Source organism: Bombus pascuorum, chromosome 7 (genome assembly GCF_905332965.1).
Source record: "Bombus pascuorum chromosome 7, iyBomPasc1.1, whole genome shotgun sequence".
Classification (NCBI taxonomy): domain Eukaryota; kingdom Metazoa; phylum Arthropoda; class Insecta; order Hymenoptera; family Apidae; genus Bombus; species Bombus pascuorum.
In genome coordinates, this window is record NC_083494.1 from 7,161,336 (window position 1) to 7,180,252 (window position 18,917).

Consider the following 18,917-nt stretch of genomic DNA (forward strand, 5'->3'; position numbering starts at 1 on the left):
TTATGAAATCACGTAAAACAACAACCTGGTTGATGCACCACGTTGAAGAACGAGTTTAACGATAATTTAAAGATTTGACAGAAAGAAGTTAGTGCATTTATTTTCAACAAATTGTTTCTAGACTCCAGCAATTGCTGTAACAAAATAATTTGAAAATTTTCTTCATTTTTGTGCATACTTGTCTTCGTTGCGTTAAAAATTTTTAAAAGGCGGAATTAAGTAAATAGACCGCGGTCACCTCTGTTCATTCAACAATAGAGAGTTACAGCGCTCGCCAATTAATGCGTTTGGCGAGCCTGGCTTGTCTTTGGTAGTTCAAAATGACAGCCAGACTATTTTTTTTCATTACTTCATACATTGGACTGTTATGTGGCTAAATTTCAAGCGTGTGAGAATAAAATTGCGTTCCTTGTATGATCGCAAACGAAAAAACGTACGGATTTCTTGGTATTTGCAGGAAATATTTTAGTGACTTCGAATAACATCCAAACTGTCTTTTTTTCTCATTTTACAATGTAAATTGTCATCTGATTAATTTTCAGCTGTACGAAAATAAGTCCACTAAACTTCTCTTTTCACTATTTCCAAGCCACATTAATTTTCCATTTATCCGTCAGACTTTCTTACTGAGTTTCACGATATCATTAATTACCACATTAAATTTCATTTTCGCGAAGGTACAACCAGTTTTTATTTCAAATTATTTAAAGCCTTACCACGGTTATGTCTATCAGAAAATCGTAACTAGACTTCCTATTTCTTAATAAACAGTAATAATTCTGTCTAAATAACTTTCAAATTTGGCTGCAAAAATAAATGACCAAATATATTTACCGCCTCCCGGATTGTTATTGTTTAATTTAAGATCCTTTCTTTCGGTTTATTCTTGGTCGAGAACCCTTGTACGTTAAGATAGCTGAATTTTTTAAACGGTTTAAATTACACACAGGACACCATTGAAATGCGATTCAGTTTTATCAGTTGCAGCTATAATTTTGACAAACAAGGATATTGGTACAAGAAAAATTGCAAATGCAAGTAAATATAATGAACATAATGTGATTCTAAGAACGAATTCGCGATACAATAGTGCCATTAGTGATAATGATAGCGGTGAAACAACTGCAGATGCGATTAAATGCTACATATGAATTTGAGGAAATGTTTATTTCAAACACCGAAGCGCCAAATGTTTGCTGAAAAGCTATGCATTTTTATATCTCATAAAGATCATAGAAAACTCACGAGGAATCGTGTCTTTTAAGAGTCGACGGACGAATGAATTCACGCGAAGGTTTCACGCGCGTTTCTCAACAGTTCATTAGATTACATGGAGAAATATATGTATGTATGTATGTATATGAACGTGCGTACTTGTGGCGATATCGCGCGTGTTTGCGCCGGATAAAAATTGATGCGTACACGCGGTTAAGTTCATTTATACATGTTACAGATACATAAACGATTGTCATGCATCTGCCGATGAACGTTATTCTGTTGCTATATTTGTAAGTACGTTGCTTCCTTTTTAATAACACCGAATGTCTGTTGAGCGTGGTAAATTTAATAACAATATCTCAATTGTTTTCCATTTAGGACTTGATGAAATAAGCGACGAATGAAACAAATAAATACATTGAAAAAACTATATAATTTAATAGATATATAACTATATAATTTATATAATTTAAAAGAAAATTATAACATTATATGCAATAGATACTTCTTTACGAATGTATGTTATATTCTCACTAGACGTACGAAAAAGAAAAGGGAACGCTGTGCCGTGCCTGGAGAGTTTAAAAATTTTGTTAACAAAGAAGGGATTGTAAAATTTCGTATATAACGGAAGTAGAAACTGAACAACTAAGATATAAACTAATTATTCAAATGTTAAATGAAAGAAGAAAGACGAGTGCTAAATGAAATACTTTCATATTCACGTATTTGTACAACAAATTTCTAGAAATGTGGAAAAAATTTCAGAAGCATATGTCTCAGAAGTTCATCGAAATGATTTTTAATTGCGAGTTTTAAAGTGTTCTATCTTTTTATTTATTATTATCCGTAATACAAATATATACAACAAAAGTAGAGCACAAAACGGAACAAAATATGGTTGGATTGAAAAATTAATCATTGCTTCATAAGTAGTGAATTCAAAATTATATAGGAAATTATTTATTCAATTAAAATAACAAATGATTAATAAAAGATAAGTAATGTAACAAACAATTTAACGCGTACGATGTGATTTTTACAATGCTATTCAAATTCAAAGCGACCCTGGAAATGTATGTATCTTACACTTTTATTTATACGACTTTATTTGCTCTTTACAAATTACGTACAGTATGAAAATAGTTGTTAATAATATCTATGACGTCCATAAAAATTACACAGTAATAAAGTTATAAGTATTGCTGTATCGAGTGATAATACGAGTTAGGAGGGTATCGAGGTAAATATATACATGTCGTTGTTCACGCGATATAATTCCACCGGTGGTGTGGCATTAAGAAGCCAGATTATGGAAAAGTTTAGATTCGTAGGAAGTAGTACGAGGTTTGACAAACGTGTGCGTTATCTGGACAATGATTTATAAGAACAAATATCTCCGCCCGCGAGGATCAAGTTGCTCGACGCCACTTTAATAACGCGGTAATCCGTCGCGTATCCATGGCACCTTGGTAGCGTCAGATACGGCGCAGAACAATTATTATCCACAGGCTGTCACCCGTTAGAATTTCTCATCCGACGAATTTTACAACCCAGCACTTAATCACTCAGGTAGGCAGTCGAGACACAAAGCGGTTGACAGGGCATGAGATTTCAGAAATCGGTTGATATACATGTAAACACCGTCGAAGAAAAAAGACGGGCCACCCAAGCTTATCTGACGACATCGCGCTGTAATTCGAGCACTGATTTACGCCTATTTATTATTTCCAGATGACGCAGTAGCGTCAGCTGATCATCCGCAGGGTGGTAGTAAATCAATCGTCATCGCAAGAACTGATATCAAATATTCTGATGATCAAATATTCTCGACTGAACTCATGATATTGTCAACGAATGCTCCAATGTAGACTTTTTCGTAATACAGAGGCTAACGGTTGGATACTAGCGAGAGACACAGCAGGAAAACCACCAAGAAAATTAGACAAGGATTTAAATTTGTTGTTGCGAGATTCTAGATTCGTTAATGTTACCAGCCGCTGTCTCTTACTTACGCATATCGTTCTTAGTACTACTTTCTTACACAGTACGTCAATGTACAAATTATTATCTCCGCTGATATGTTTCTTTACTTCTTTATAAGTAGTAGTGTTGTGTTTGCTCACTTTATCGTGATGGAAACGGATGAGGATATTACCTACAACTTACTTAATATACTAGTTGTTTACTACTCAGAATAATGAACTAACGTTATATATACAACGTTCTTCTCCTATAATGGTATGATATGACATGATAAAAATAACGATGAAAAATGCTATTACACTTTCTCTTAATATATCTTCAAAAATTCTTCTTTCCAAATCATGTATGAGGTATACATATGTATGTACATATTTACCAAGCATAGAGCAAGTCTACCGTTTTTGCATTTTGTATGCGCAACTAGAGAGAATTATTGAAATCTAACATTTATGGAACGATGAATTCGCGTTCGTGATTGATCCGAGTCTACATAAAGACCTTGCTGGAACAATGAAGCTCCAGGCAATAATACTAAACGTTAAGGAAGGCAATTCTAGGCATGACAGCTAATCATGCAAATTTGTCGAGACTTCATAAATCGGTTGGTTAGCAAGTGTTAGCTAGCGCGAATGTCGAGTCTTGGCCGCGAATGTCGAGTCTTGGCCAAATGATCGGCAGATTAAGTCGCATGAACTCGAGTCGGTGATTCTCCATCACAGCCGTTCGCCATTAGTCGACGGGCCGAAACTCGAACAGGAAACGTCTGTCAGGGAAAATTGGTAATCATAGACCACCGCGAGCGGCATTAAAGTTCAGGGATGGGCGAGTATAGCAGGATCTTCAAAGAGAGTGCACTTAGATAATGCCCGCCCGAAGGGGGTGGCATACCCCATCACCCTTCTCCTTCTTCCGATATCGAGGGGGCTTTTGATGAAGGATGCGAATTTGGTTGAGTAAAGGGTAATCCTATCACATGCTATGAGATCTTCGTTGCCGTCGAAAGGGCGCGCTCGCGTTGCTCTCTCATGGAAATCGTACGATGATGCTTCAATCTTCGAAGAAACGAAGTCCAGTAAACTCAGTTCTTTGGATTATCTCTTCTGAGGAATTAGAAAAAATGTCTCTATTTCGATGATTCGGTTGCTAGAATTCTTTTGAACGTGATTCTGGACAATCGATGAGAATGATCATTTCAATTATAAATTAAACATGATATTTTTAAGATCACCTAGGTTTTCGGAACTTTATTTGTCTTAAAAATGTATATTACTTTATTCAACTGTTACGTTCCTCAGATGTATGGTATACATGGTAAGTTATGATCAGTAGATATATTGGTACTATAAATTATTTTACGAGTATCATTTTGATAGCCACAATGTGAAATGTCCGAAGCAATATGTATCGCGATAGTAAGTCAAGAAGGGGATTAAGAAGAAAATCGATATTGATTAAATAAATTTACAAAAATTGTTAGAAGTTGTTGAAATCTCGAAATGTAAAGATGAATCAATTTTAAAACGAGTATCCTTGTATTGCGTTATAGATACATATATGTAGAGAATAATTTTATAAATATTAATATAAATACTCGTAGGACATATGGTCACGGATAACAATGCTATAGTGTACTATATATTTGTGATTCTTCGGGTTTCGATCGTGTTATTAGTATTGCATGTATTAGTGTTATTAGTACTAGTATCCCGCTAGTATCACTTCTTCAGACCTAAAAACCTTTCACCTGAAAACGCAATGTACTAATAATACGATTGAAAAAATCACAAATATACTAATTAATCATCGTGAAAGCTTAGAATATGAAATACATACTATAGTTCCATTTTTGTTCAAATGTATCAATGGTTTGTAGTATGTCGTGTAAATGTTGGAAATGTCAGTAAATGAGCTAAAATAAGTCAAAATAAATTGTAGAATTATTAACTAACAGTAGGTTTAATTAATTGGGAATGTTTCTTATATTGAACAAAGAGGATTTAGATACTATTGTGGTAGCTTGAAACTGGGAAAACATTTATTTAAAGCGGAGATCAACGGGGATCGAGACCAAAAATCTGGCAAAGATTACTGTTAGTTCTTAAAGGACGAACAAGAGCACAAGACGGAGGACTTCTTAATGAGATTAGGTGTCCCGAAGACAAGCACTTTCTGGTTAGATTTACATTTTAAACATTTTTAAGCGGTCTTACACGGAGATTCCTTTCGGCTGCTTGATCTTTAAGTTGTTCTTAAATTCCGCGGTTTAATGCTTTAACACCGTTAGCAGATCTTGATCTTTGTTCGGACAACTGATTGAACTTGTTGTTAATTTAATTTGTAATCTTGTAAACATTCAATGACTTGTTTATGTCTTTAATTGTCATTATGATACTGTTTCACACTGGGTAATGCTATTATATTTCTAGCTTAGTTACAAAAAATATTGTTTGGAAAAGTTTTTCCAAAAATATTATAAAATAAATATTATTAAATAAAAAAGAAACAATGTTGCAGTATAGAAATATGTAGCAATATTGCGGAAATATTTAAAACGGATAAGACCAGATCTGTTTACGATATATGAATGTATACTGCTATTCGTAAGTATGTGGACACTGTACTTGATTTGTATTAATAATACATGAACGTTACTAAAATATAGGAATTAACGAGGAACTATTGATGATAGCAATATTTATTATTTTTACGTATGGAGTCAACGGATAATGTCATATAAAATATAAATTGTTTATTTAATATAATCTAATCTATTAACTAATATTAATTAACTGTTACATTCGTGCTATATAGCTAATTTTCTTATTTGAGGATTGGATGCTCGGCTTGGATTCTGTGAGGTGAGATCAACGCGAAGCATGCAGCTTCTCCGCGGAAACCCCGCGTAATGCATAAATTTCATCTATACATTTCTTCTGTTTCTTCTCCTATTACTTTTCTGTTTCTTAATTTTTTGGCTATAAAAAGAATAGGAACAAGAGCTAAGTGACTTCAATTGGACAAGACTCTTTGTATCATAAAACTCTGGAAGATCAGGTATCAAGGTCACGATCGAACTTATTGCAACCCTTATTTTGTGATCTGTAGTTAGAGTCAATACATAGAAATCGTGATAATTACACCGAACAATTGTATGTCCCAGTTTACAGAATATGCGTATACAGTACTCTCTACTATATACCATTATATCAAATTATAATATTCGCTGAGAAACTCCACGACGGTATACCTTTGCCGCTCGAGTAACCGATTAGCTAACGTTACGAGGCCTACGAGTAACACTTCCTGCGGCTCCCAGCGTTAACCACACGTTGCATGGGTTCATCTCCGCGTATATTTTCTTTGGCAACCAATTTAATCAACAACGGTGAATTTTCCATACTAACATACTTCATAATTTAATTCTGACCTAATCCGGTTCGTAACATAATTTACGAATTTCTTTTATCAATCGATTCTTCGTAGTTTACTCTATTTCATCCGTAACTTGACAATCAAGCGAAGATGATGAAGAAAGATGTTCCACAAGAGACATATATATGATGTTGCTCAACGTCTACAGATGTAAATCTTTTTTATTGCATATTAACGTTTAAAAATGAATTTTATCATATCATGAGATTGTACGACAGCTCTGATAAAGGATAACATTATCCTACATTTTTCTATGGATGAGTACTTCCATTCTTTCCATTTTATAACTGTAATTAAATTAAATATTTTAAAGAAACGAACAAATATCCACGTACTTCTGGACGTTGTCATACGTATTAAACGTAAAGACACGAAAAAGCTGATATAAAATTGATAAACTTACCTCGTCTAGAGGACAACCAGCTGAGACGAGAAGTGCATGACTATGGAGTAATAATAATCTTAATAATTTGTTTCTAACTTCAGCCGCTGGACTAGGCGGCGGCGGCCTCGATCGGTATACTTGAATCTTCAAAGTGGCGACTGATGTTAGCTCAGCTAAAATATCACCCACTGTTAACAGAGGACCGTCCGCAACTTTTTCCATTGGCAGAGGTTTCCAGTTCCTTATGACGATACTTCCCCTAGCGCTTGGTATCAAATCGCTTGAATAACCAAGACGTACTAATGCCTCGCCTACTAAATCCTGCAAAAACGAAAGAATTATCTTATTAATACTATTAGAATATGTGGTGAGAGTCGAAGTAAAAAACAGGGTTAAATTTAAGCAAGTTAAAGACAGGGAATCTGTAAACTCTGGATAAAAGACGCATCGTTTTATCCAGATTATATGACACTATTTTTATTAAATCACAGTTAAAATTATTTTTGTTATATTTTTTTCTTCTACCGTCGGAAGACTGAATTGTTAATTTGTAAATGGAGATTACAAGGGAAGAACTTGATAAGTTACATTTTCCATTTCTTACATAGTATCAGTCTTAAAATCAAGTACATTGTAAATTAACTTAATGTTGTCAAAAATGTCTTTCTATTTCATTTTAGAGTTGAATACGTATTTTATCATCCTTGTAATTTAAAAAATATCGCTTGTCATATTATTAAAGTATTCAAGGACATTTAAATACTGCTTGTTTTAGTAAATTGTTCTTAGTTATAAAGTGGTATTGCAATAAAAAAAAATAAACAGAAATGTACTTATCATGTACTTTATCCTCGTAATATTCAAATAGCTAAAATTGAAAACGAACTTTGAACCATTCTTATGTAGAAATTATGCTTGTAACTACTATGTTTATTAAAATTTTGTATTTGCTGATTGAAGTTATTACTTTCCGAAAAATGAATGCTGGTGTTTAGAAAATAATACTTAATTTTACATTTAAAAAAAAGAAATACTCACTTGGAATGGCATAGCCACAGGGATTATAACGTAAGAATCCGTTTCTACTTGAGGCCTCCGCCAGTTCTCACGAGAGTTGCTTACATGCGTTTCTACGATATTGTGAATCGTCTCGACTACGCAGTGCACTGGAAGATTTTTTCCTGAAATCAACATTGTTTTCTTTCTTAAGATTCTCTCATATAATATTCGCTCAAACATGACGTTCGAGTTTATATTCGCATAAATTAGTAAATTAGTTCTTTTCATAAATAAGAAATGATTTGTAAAAAATCTTGATAAACTTGTTGCTATGATGATTTTCTCAAAATGTTTACTTCATTTTTCATAAAATTGTAGAGTTCGTATGTAAAACTCTTTCAGCATTTAATTATTGTAACGCAAATATAAGTGTCAAAAGATACTTTCTAGTATGACGCGAATTTATAGGAATATTCGGAAATATATAAAAATATCTGAAATGTCGACACATTAGTTAGAAAATTTTACTTCTACAGAATTCAAAATACTTTAATGTTTAGTATTTGACGTAATATGATAAATATAAATAATAATTCTAATAGCAGTAATAATAAAAGTAACCTGATTTAGAAAAAAATTAAGTACCTATATAAGTTGTTATCCGTTTTTGACTAACGTTAATTAAATTAAATGTACAGTTTTATTATCAAAGAAATACGAATAAAAAATAATATAATATATATTCAACAATACTAAACTACAAGTGATAATTCACAGAGTAAAAATTTAATTAATTACAATATTTGTATATATTTCAAGATAACTCGTAGTGCTGTGTTATAATAATCTATAAATTTGTATAATTCGACAATTAGACAGTCGATTCGAACGTAATACGAAGTCGGAGTATTTCGACAAAAGTTTTCAATCGTTCAAAATGGAGAACAGGGCTTCTTGAACAATCAAGCTAGTTCCGGCTCTATACATTCGACCGACAATAGGCACACGCTTTCGCATTTCAGGATTTGAATTCGAGGGTCCAGATGATTCGTGAAGCTGAAGATCGCTGAGAGAAGTCTAACTCTCGTGCTAAGCATATGCAGATCCACTCGTCTATCCCGAGACAATAAGAGCTGGGCGATGGCACAATAGCTGCGATCCTTGTGTAACCCTGACTTAAGTCCCAGAGTCTATCCCACTTCAGGTTATAATCCCAGACTTCTACGAAACTGAGGAAATGGAGAATGAGAGGAAACAACGAAAGAAGGAGAAGGAAGGAAACTTGGTTTTGCCGATTTCATTGGGAGAACAACGAAATACTTATTAATCAAAATACCGGCGGTATCTCTCTGCTGAAAATGAAACGATAACTGCAAGTAGTTGTTCATCCCGGAAATACGTTGTGTCACGGTTTATATCGTACTTTTAATTATCTAGGATATATATGTGGCGTTTTTAATTTTAATTCTCCATGGAATAGATGTCGATTATTTGTTATACGAATACACAATCAGTAAGGAATTAAGTAATTGAGAAATTCTGCTATTTTCTCAATTTTTAATGTTATAAGGGCAAATTATTTTGCTACGATATACGAGCATAAGAAAAATAGATAGTCGTATTAAATAGGTAATTAAATAATTGTATGTAAATATAACCAATAAATTTTCATATAGTTGTCTATATATTAAAGGATAAAATTTCTGTAATGTCATGAATACACAAACAGAAGGAAGGATAATTTCTACATTGTGCTCTACTAAATATTTTTATCATCTAATTACTAATTTCCTTTGTTTCCGCGTTTCAATTATACGAATTAAATATGAAATATCAAAGTTTACCACGAACTATTTTCAATATGCATGATTTCTTCGTTATGAACGTGTTGATCGACTTACATATTAAATCATAAACTGATATAGGATGTTCTCAATACTCGGTGATGTAAGGTGCTAAGTCTCTCAGTAAGATGACCAACAAAGGATTTACTGCCGGTGGCATGATATTAGGTATTAATGCCCTAAACTTCCATCTAATACGCTGGTTGCTATAGGGTCTACCCCCAGGATGCATAAGACAGGTCGTACCTAGGAAGACCGAAAGCTGACCAGTGGCCACCTTAATCCAGGGACGTATAGTTTTCATTAAGGTGCCCTGCCTTAGCGTCGTCTCTGTATGGGGATCAGCTGGTTTAAGGTAGGCATATACTCCGCAGATTTGACCACGACCAGCCGGTATTATGCGGTCTGTTTATTAGCAAGCTTTCTTGATACGCACAGATCCGCTGCTGTAATCTACTGCTTTGATATTTATTTCGTCAACTTTTAATATTTATATATATATTTATTTTTCTTATTCTTTCCGTTACAAAATATCCATAAGAACGTGTTCGGTTTTTAAATCAATATTACTAAAATGAAGATCACATATAGTCAATAAAATAACATCTATATAATAGATAATAAAACCTAGAAAGAAAAATTTAAAAGTTCGATTTAGGTGACATTAAATTAAAGAAATACAGATATAGCAAAATGTATTGTTAATATCCGTTACGATGTTAATGCTCATTGTGCTTGAAGTTTCGCTGAAAATATCAGTAACGTAGCTTTCCATATATTTTTTGTTTTCAATACAGGAGAGAGAAAGAAAGAAGGAGAAAAAGTGTCAACCACTCATCCGCAAAATCTTTAATCTCTGCAGCGGCAAAGACATTTCTCATTTCTGGTGCAGACCCTATCGGGCTTCCGGTTATCTCCCCGTTTGCGCTGTGAAGGAAACACGACGGAAGCGTCAGGACGGTTCGTCTTTGACAGTTCTCGCTACAAGATAAGATTCATCCCAAAGACAACCCTTGAAGAAACGAAACAACTTTTCTCTTGATAGATTTCTCTCGTTTACGAAAGTTGCTATATTTTCAAATCGATCAACGAACGACTTAATCTATCATATTTGTGTTTGGTATCTATTCTACACGTATATTGCATATATTTTAATGATCTTTTAAAGCGTTAATCGCCTTTTTTGTGAAATTGGAGAGATTGAAATTAAATTTCGGACGTGTCTTTTTAGAATACGTTTGTAAGAAATATTCAACGGAAAAGTTAAAAATAATATCCAGTTGCAAGCTGAAACTTAATAATTCTACGTAATCGCAAATGAGTACTGTAGTGAAATACCGCCTTTTAAATTTTAAAATACTCGCATATAAATTTTGGCAAGTAATTATTTATAGTGCATAACGTCTGTATTATATGAATCTAATATTCGTAAATTCGTATAGAAAATAAATAAAATTGTATTAAAAGATTATCATTTAATTTAAATCATCTTGTATCGAATAACTATTGTTTATAAAAAAAGATACTTGACGTCATGATTGTTATTTAGATAAAACGTATTACAGAAAATGAAATTGTACAGTATATATGTATAAGAAAATATATGAGCGATCCGATAAATATTTGAATATACCTTGTAAACGTAATTCACATAGCTAACGTTTAACGAAGTTCTACACGATAAATTAACGGACTGGTTCTTGCACCCATTGCCAAGTCGGCAGTGCAGATACAAGATAAAAAGTTGGAACATATTTTTCGACACCCCGTGATCACCCATTCCACGCTACCGTGATAATGGGTTCTTTAGGTGCACACGGAGCTGCCAGGGGAACGAGACGAAAAATCTTTACTGAATATTTCTTCTATATCTTCGACCCCTATTCCTTCTTTGGGGATGATTATTTATAATATCAGATTGGTGAGAACGTTTTTAAATCACTGTCGAAAAATCCTCTGGACTATTTAGATACATCGATAGAGAAAAGAAAATTCCTTGCCTCGTTGCAGGGAAATTTTGGTTAAGTAATTAACAGTGGAAAACGAAATTTTTTTTCATTATTCATACACACACACATATATGTATAATACGCATACGTATACATACACATAATTCTATTATATATTCAATTCTATATTTATATTTATATCCATGAAATCTGCAAATTACAGAGTGGAGATGGATTGAGATTAACTACGATATTTGTGCATTTACATTTCGTTTTAATATAAATCAGTTCGTTTGTACTGCAAATAATTCATTGGAAATACATATTACGTGTAATTGAATGATTTTTGTAACGGTATTATAGAAATCAAAATATTATGTTTGTTCGAACATTTGATAAATTCTACCAACAATTTACGTTCTTTGTTTCAAGAACAGAAATCCGCACCAAATCTAATGTTCTACATCCGGAAGAGCAGAGCTATGCAGATGACTCGTAGTACGGCCAAGACTTCGATCCTAAGGTTTCCTCTTCGTCTTGGTGACTTGGTAATCCAAGACGATTTTGTCTAATCTCTCAAAATCGAATCAAGCTGTGCCCCGAAGCCTCGACTAAAGAATAGGGATATTAGAATCCATGTTTGACGGTAAAAATTTAAACGAAAACAATTCATAAGTAAATGAAAAATCTTGTCTATTGTTGTCGTATAAAATAAAAGACAATATCACGAAAGTATTTGCAAATGTTTTCTACATGTACGAAGAGAGTATCTTTTATTACTATAATAACCTAGGCTAATGTAGGAGACATAATATTCGTGCACGAGCAAACGTCTAAATTATTCAATGTTCGTCTATCTTGTCGATTGCAAATAAAACTGAATCTATAAAAATATTGGAGGCACACACGTCCTAGCACGTTACGGAATTTGCGATCTATGGAAGTCTGCCATTTCCGTTCTTGAAACTTAACCTAAGCGCGTACATTAGAAGGAAAGTGTGGGCGGTTTTGGTATCTGAAGCTGATCCGGCGGATGCCGGCCTTTACAGATAAGCGACCAACTCTTTCGAACTCTTTATCTACACCCGTCCTCTTTCGAAGTCTTTCCCTTTCGCGTTTATTCAATCTTCCGTGTCGTGTTTTCAATTTTATCCCAACATAGCATATTGTTTGCAATATGATTTAACAGTTGCAATGCCAATTTTCATGCTCTGTCTGATTAATTTAGAAAATATCGATACAGTCTAACATTCGATTCGCAATAGCAATGGAACGCAATTTAGTATTACAGATCATGCCTTTCCACTATGGATTAAGCGTTACGACAAATGTTCGATCAAGAAGATTCTTCGTAATGTTCACGACATAAAAAAATCAGAAGTTGATATCGCTTGGTCGTGCTCCATTTGCGTGCATGCAAAGGTTGTGTCCGTGAGTTCGCGTGCTATTTAAGCTCTACAGCACCGCTAAGCTCGCGTTGGGGAGAAAGCACCAGATAAGATGTAATGAGATAACCTCACGGCTAGCGTGGCTTATAAGATCACCAACCACGCGACGAAACCTTCTAAATCTAAGTGTTAGCCGATTCTTAGAGACAGGATCACGCACCGTACTAAAAAACACATCTCAATACCGTATACGATTGAAAAATGCGCGAAATAGCGGATCGTAATGAAATGGGATTTCATTCTCTTCTGGATTTCATCGACACTTTTTGTTTCTTGTCTTTTAATGACTTTTTATCTCAGTTAATTTGTGTACTATAGAAGACGGAAGAATGTGAGAGACGAATGTAACAAGTTTATATGCTATACGTAGAATTTAAAAATAATTCCCAGTTTGCTTCAAGTTCTTTTATAAAAATAATGCAGGGATGAAAAGAATAAATCGTATCAAAAGTTTGAAAATAAAAAATATGTAAGCTTTAAACGGATGAAAGACAAGTGTGTAACTGGCAAGGATGCAGAGTTAATACGTCTCCGTGATCTTTTATTTAGGACCATTTTTGATATAACAACGTGATCTTCCCTCTCTCTCTCTCTCTCTCTCTCTCTCTCTCTCTCTTTGAACCGGACTCATTAGTTGTGTCGTGCAAATATTAATCTCTTTGTATTTCGCTGAACCTCGATCCGAACCTCCGAAGCGCGTTTTACTCGATAGTCGAGATCATTCTCTCAACGTATGCGTCGCCGTTGAATGAAAGCAAGGGTGAAAACTTGCCCTAAGACGCTTAGAGAGTAAGCTCTTATACAAGACAGAGAATAAGAGAAGGGCGTTGTTCGCTCGTACTCCGCTACCGTTTCCCTGTATGTATATCCGTTTGTATGTATATAGGTGTTTTGCATATGCGTGTATCTATATGCGGAATACGCGCGTATACGCGCGCTTACACGCACACACATCACGAGCGAAGAGTTTGTTTTCCAACATCTGCACAGGTTCGTACGATTTCGCGTCGTTCGTCGCGGTAACTGACATTTGTGTGCACGCACTATACTCGAAAGATTAAAATTACTTTGGTAAACTGCGTCGAACGAAGGAAAAGGAAGGAAACTTCGTAAGATACTAGAAGGGAACGGGGGGCAGGCGGGGACAGGATTCTCGAAGAGGGAGAACGTCTCGTAAATTTCTCGACTAAGGAGCTTAATTTGGATTTTCGGTAACGAGTTATTGTAAGCGCCAACTCATTGGGGGATGATTTAAGTGGCACCAAGGACAGGTTCCGGTCGTCTATTACCGATAGGCGATGGACGGATTATTCGTTGGATTTTCAAGAACAATATCGTGAAACTTCTTATCGGTACCAGCCTGTCGCTTTCGAAAGTCTTGCAGCGTATCAGAGAAGACAGCTAACATGAGATTCGGTTTATTTGTTTAATTTGAGCCTGAGATATCGGGGTGGAAGCTGATGGATGGATTTTTCCCTAGTTATGCAATGTTAACCAATATTGTCTATAAATAAGAATATGCTGTTTGTGGAAAAACCGCGATGCCTACCTGATGCATAAATTTAATTGATTTCTTTTAAACAAGTAATTATTTCGCTTCGATTCTGGGTACAATAAACGTAGTAGCGTAAACGACGTTAAATACTATATGTTAATTTGACGAGTTATATCAGGATGTTTTTACGCAGGGTTTATAGTGCTAGATTAAGAAACAGAGATATGTATGTACGAAATGTATATACCGCAGCAAACATACCGTGTTTATGTACGATTCAATATGTGAAAAACATTCGAGGAATTAATTGTTGTACCGTTGTACTGTACTGTAGTAAATAATACTTTTGAGTAGGCTAGCAAAACAAATGATACTATCTTATTCACCCTAAGGATAGCTACACATAGGTTGACGTTTCTCGATTCTGTATATATGACCATTCCTTCACGTAACGTGGGAAATACAAAGTTTGTAATCTGAATCGAACATATCGTTTGTATGAATTTGTTTCATCGATTTTGAGCATTGAATTAATTTTTGCGCTATTTTCCACATGATGGGTTATACGCTAAATATTATATTCATGTCACGTTTCTAAAGAATATAGGTCATCCTAAGCATTTGCAATATTTTCGTTATTGTTTGACTGTATGGAAACAGTTTGCAAAGTTTAACAATTCAATAAGCAATAGCTTCGTCTCTCAGGATTTTAAGTTGTGAAATTTCAGGCTCTCGGCATTGATTTAACACTTTCGCTACCGCCGTTTAAGGCAAAAGTCGCTGTTCGCAGCTCGAGTTTCCAATTTTCAGCATGTTACATAATGTGTCATATATTTTTACGTATATATGTAATAATAAAAAAAAATGATAGGTAGACGATCCAAGGAGCTTTTAGAATGCGTCACGTATGTGTGATTATAGGACTGTAATAAGCAACTAGTGCGTCACATACGCGTTGTAGCGAGAGGATAAACAAGATAACATATCCAAAAAAATTTTATTGTTGCATAAAATTTATCAATTGTACATACAGCGGAGACCTGTATGACGCGAACGATACGTTCCGCGTAAATGTATATTTCATTTAAAATACTATCAAAAATTATTACTGTTCGTTTTTACACACTTTGGAGAAACAAATCAAATGCTGTTCTTTACTTATAGGTAATCGTATGATTCTTGATAAATTCTATTGGGTTGGGACGCATACGCATCGATTCTTTCCTTGTACGATAACAAATTAAATTTTATTTCCAAGTATCATATCCTACAGAATAAAAATCATTTCCAAAATTGTTTACAATTATACAGTTATAATTTATTAATTTATTAAGTTATCAATTTATTTATTTAGATAAGTTAATGGAATTCCATTTTTTCATGTACGTACAAACTGTAAATGAAGCAATGTGCCGTTAAGAATTAGTCGAAGCTCAATATATCACACAAGTGTAATTTCATTCTTTTCTACGAGAAATGTTCTTATGTGTCGATGAATTGTCTCGTTTCAAAGAATGTAAAAGTCTAAAATTTCAAACTTTCAAAAGTCGTCAAAAAATATAGACAATCTTAAAATTTCGAAAATTGGAATGTTGACAATCAATCTCGCTTAACGTGGGGTTCCTTGCAAGTGTCTGACGAATGCCGTTGAACTGTTTTCGGCTAAAGCCAGTGTTTATACAGCAGGAATTTCTTGTAAGTGTCAGACGTTTACAGGGTGCGCCGTTAGAATTCGGACAGAATTCAATTTGTAGTTCCCACCATATTAGAATTCAGATGTTTGTGCTGATTGACTCTGAAGTTAGTTAAATATGTCAATAAGTCTTCTATAACCTCAAAATGACAGAACTCGTTAAGCAAAACCCGGAATACGATAGAAGAGCGGCGATTATAGAAAGTCTTCGCGCCGGGTGGATGCCAAAGTGAATCGGAGGAACGACCGTTGGCTGGCCCACAATCTCGAAGATGTTCCTGTTGTGGGCAAAACCAAATTTCCAGCAAGTGTTCACGTTTTGAGCGTTGTCTCAAGTGAGGGCGACGTCATGCCTCCGCACTTCTTCCAAAAAGGCGAAAGAATCACAAAGGAGGTTTATTTGGAGGTCCTGAAGACAGTAATAAAGCCGTGGATGGAAATTACGGCTTCTGGAAGGCCGTATTTATTTCAACAAGATGGCGCACCTGCTCACACAAGTCATCTTGTTCAAAATTGGCTCTCTGACAATGTGGACATGTTTTGGTCGAAAGATTTCTGGCCTCCTAACAGTCCCGACCTAAACCCATTGGACTATTACGTGTGGGGCGTTATCGAGAGACAAACTAATAAATGCAGGCACCCCAACGTCAACTCCCTACGAGCTGCTATCGAGTCAGAATTCGCGACAATTAAACGCGACCAGTTGAAGTCAGCGTGCTCGCGCTTTAGAGCAAGAATAGAGCAGGTCATAGAGGCAGAGGGTGGTTACATAGAATAAAAGTTCTCAGCAAGGACCCTTTAAATGAGATATAACAACATTTTCATGTGTTTTTGTGTATTGACTTAAATAAACAACTTTCTGCACAAAACTTCTTTTGTCCGGATTCTAACGGCGCACCCTGTATATGTCAATGCATCGAAAGAACGTGCTTCTAAATGATTTTCAGCTGTCGTATTCGCGTTAGATGTACACAATTGGAAAATTGTAGGAAGCCCACCTTCCTCGAAATATCTGTTTCTATTAGATAGAGACATTTAATCACAGTGTTAAAAATTAAAAATTAATATAACTTATATAGGACTGTATGTAAAATTTCTGAAATAAATGAAGGATGAAATATATTTGACAAATAGAATTTTTATTTTATATTCAAAACAATCGAGGAAGAAAAAAGAAGGAAATTCGAAAATTAAAAAACGTATTATAGAAAACTTAGGTTTCCTTTACAGTGAAAGACGAAAGAGAGGGGAAAGAAGATTTTATAAGAGGAAGATTAGAAAATATTATTTCCACCTGTACAAGTTACTTTGTTTAGGAAATTATTTCACAAAGTCTCTCTTATAAGAAAGCAATTCTCGTCAAAAAAATATCAGATGATTCGCAATTGAGAAACATTCAATTATCGTTTAGACATTTTGTCAAAACTCATTAAATATGAATATAAATCTTACGGAAAGAATTATCAAGAAATACTTTCCAACGCAATTACCGAGCTTAAATGCGTTACAGTATTAGAATGCGAATGTCTAATTATACAAATTGCCATTTATAATTGTACAAGATATGCAGTGCATCCTTAATGTCGCACAACCTTCAAGATGTACCCTATTTTCTAGAGATATATGTACCTTACAGCTATAATAAAAAGAAAGTTATCAAAGATTATTTAAAAGAAAGAAGCGCTAAACGGTATGAAATGATTCAGCCTGTGGCTGACAACCTGATTTAGAAACGGGATGGAGTCCTCCACGAAATCCTCAGAAGGAAGAGAGCTGATCCTTCCGGCGACCGGAGAGTCCTGCAGAATGACGTAGTAATCCCACGGGAGAGCCTCGGCCTTAGCCTTAGCTTAAGCCATAAGGGTTTGCATACACGCGCAGAGAGAGAGACCGGCACAAATCAGGATACACACACAAGCAAACGTACTGTATACAGTGGCTTGCACGCGTCCTTAAAATACGGATATACGCGCAACACGAATGCTCCTAATCCACGAGGGTTTCAGCAAAACCTGAACCCGCCATCGGCCGAGGAACACTTTGGATTTAGCTATTCCACTTGCTCGGACGATCTAAAATATTTAGGGAGATCGATGAGAGCTGCGTGCGTTCTGAAGTAACATCAAAGACGATCGGATATGCAAAGGAACTGAGCGAGATTCCTTCTCGACTTGCCATGGAAAAATAAACGTTTCAAAGAGCTTATGGGTTCCCGGAGGACCGACGAGTTTCATTTTGCTAATGATGTTTTAAACCTCTATCTTTCAATTTCTTTGAGTCTCGTCCCTTTCCATTTTGTAGAATATTAAAAAATCTTAACATTGTGTTTAATTGCAAACAGTAAACATTTATGGAGAATTTTTTAATTTAATATATTACGTATTATTAACGTAATATTTCACGTTACCATCGACGTAATATCGATTATATTACATCATATGTATAATTTACTTATATTATTCCCACGT

The 18,917-nt window shown here is 34.7% G+C and overlaps 1 protein-coding gene across 3 annotated transcripts in view; it reads right to left on the bottom strand.

Annotated features, from left to right (window-relative positions):
* The window catches only part of LOC132908940 (homeobox protein dve-1), a 60,844-nt gene that overhangs the window by 4,848 nt on the left and 37,079 nt on the right, over positions 1 to 18,917 (bottom strand). For all 3 annotated transcript variants that reach the window (XM_060963404.1, XM_060963403.1, XM_060963405.1), the window contains 2 exons: positions 8,060 to 8,202; positions 7,040 to 7,342 (listed from right to left, as the gene is read on the bottom strand). In XM_060963404.1, the coding sequence (XP_060819387.1) occupies positions 7,040 to 7,342; positions 8,060 to 8,202 (446 nt within the window). The remainder of the gene's footprint in view (positions 1 to 7,039; positions 7,343 to 8,059; positions 8,203 to 18,917) is intronic.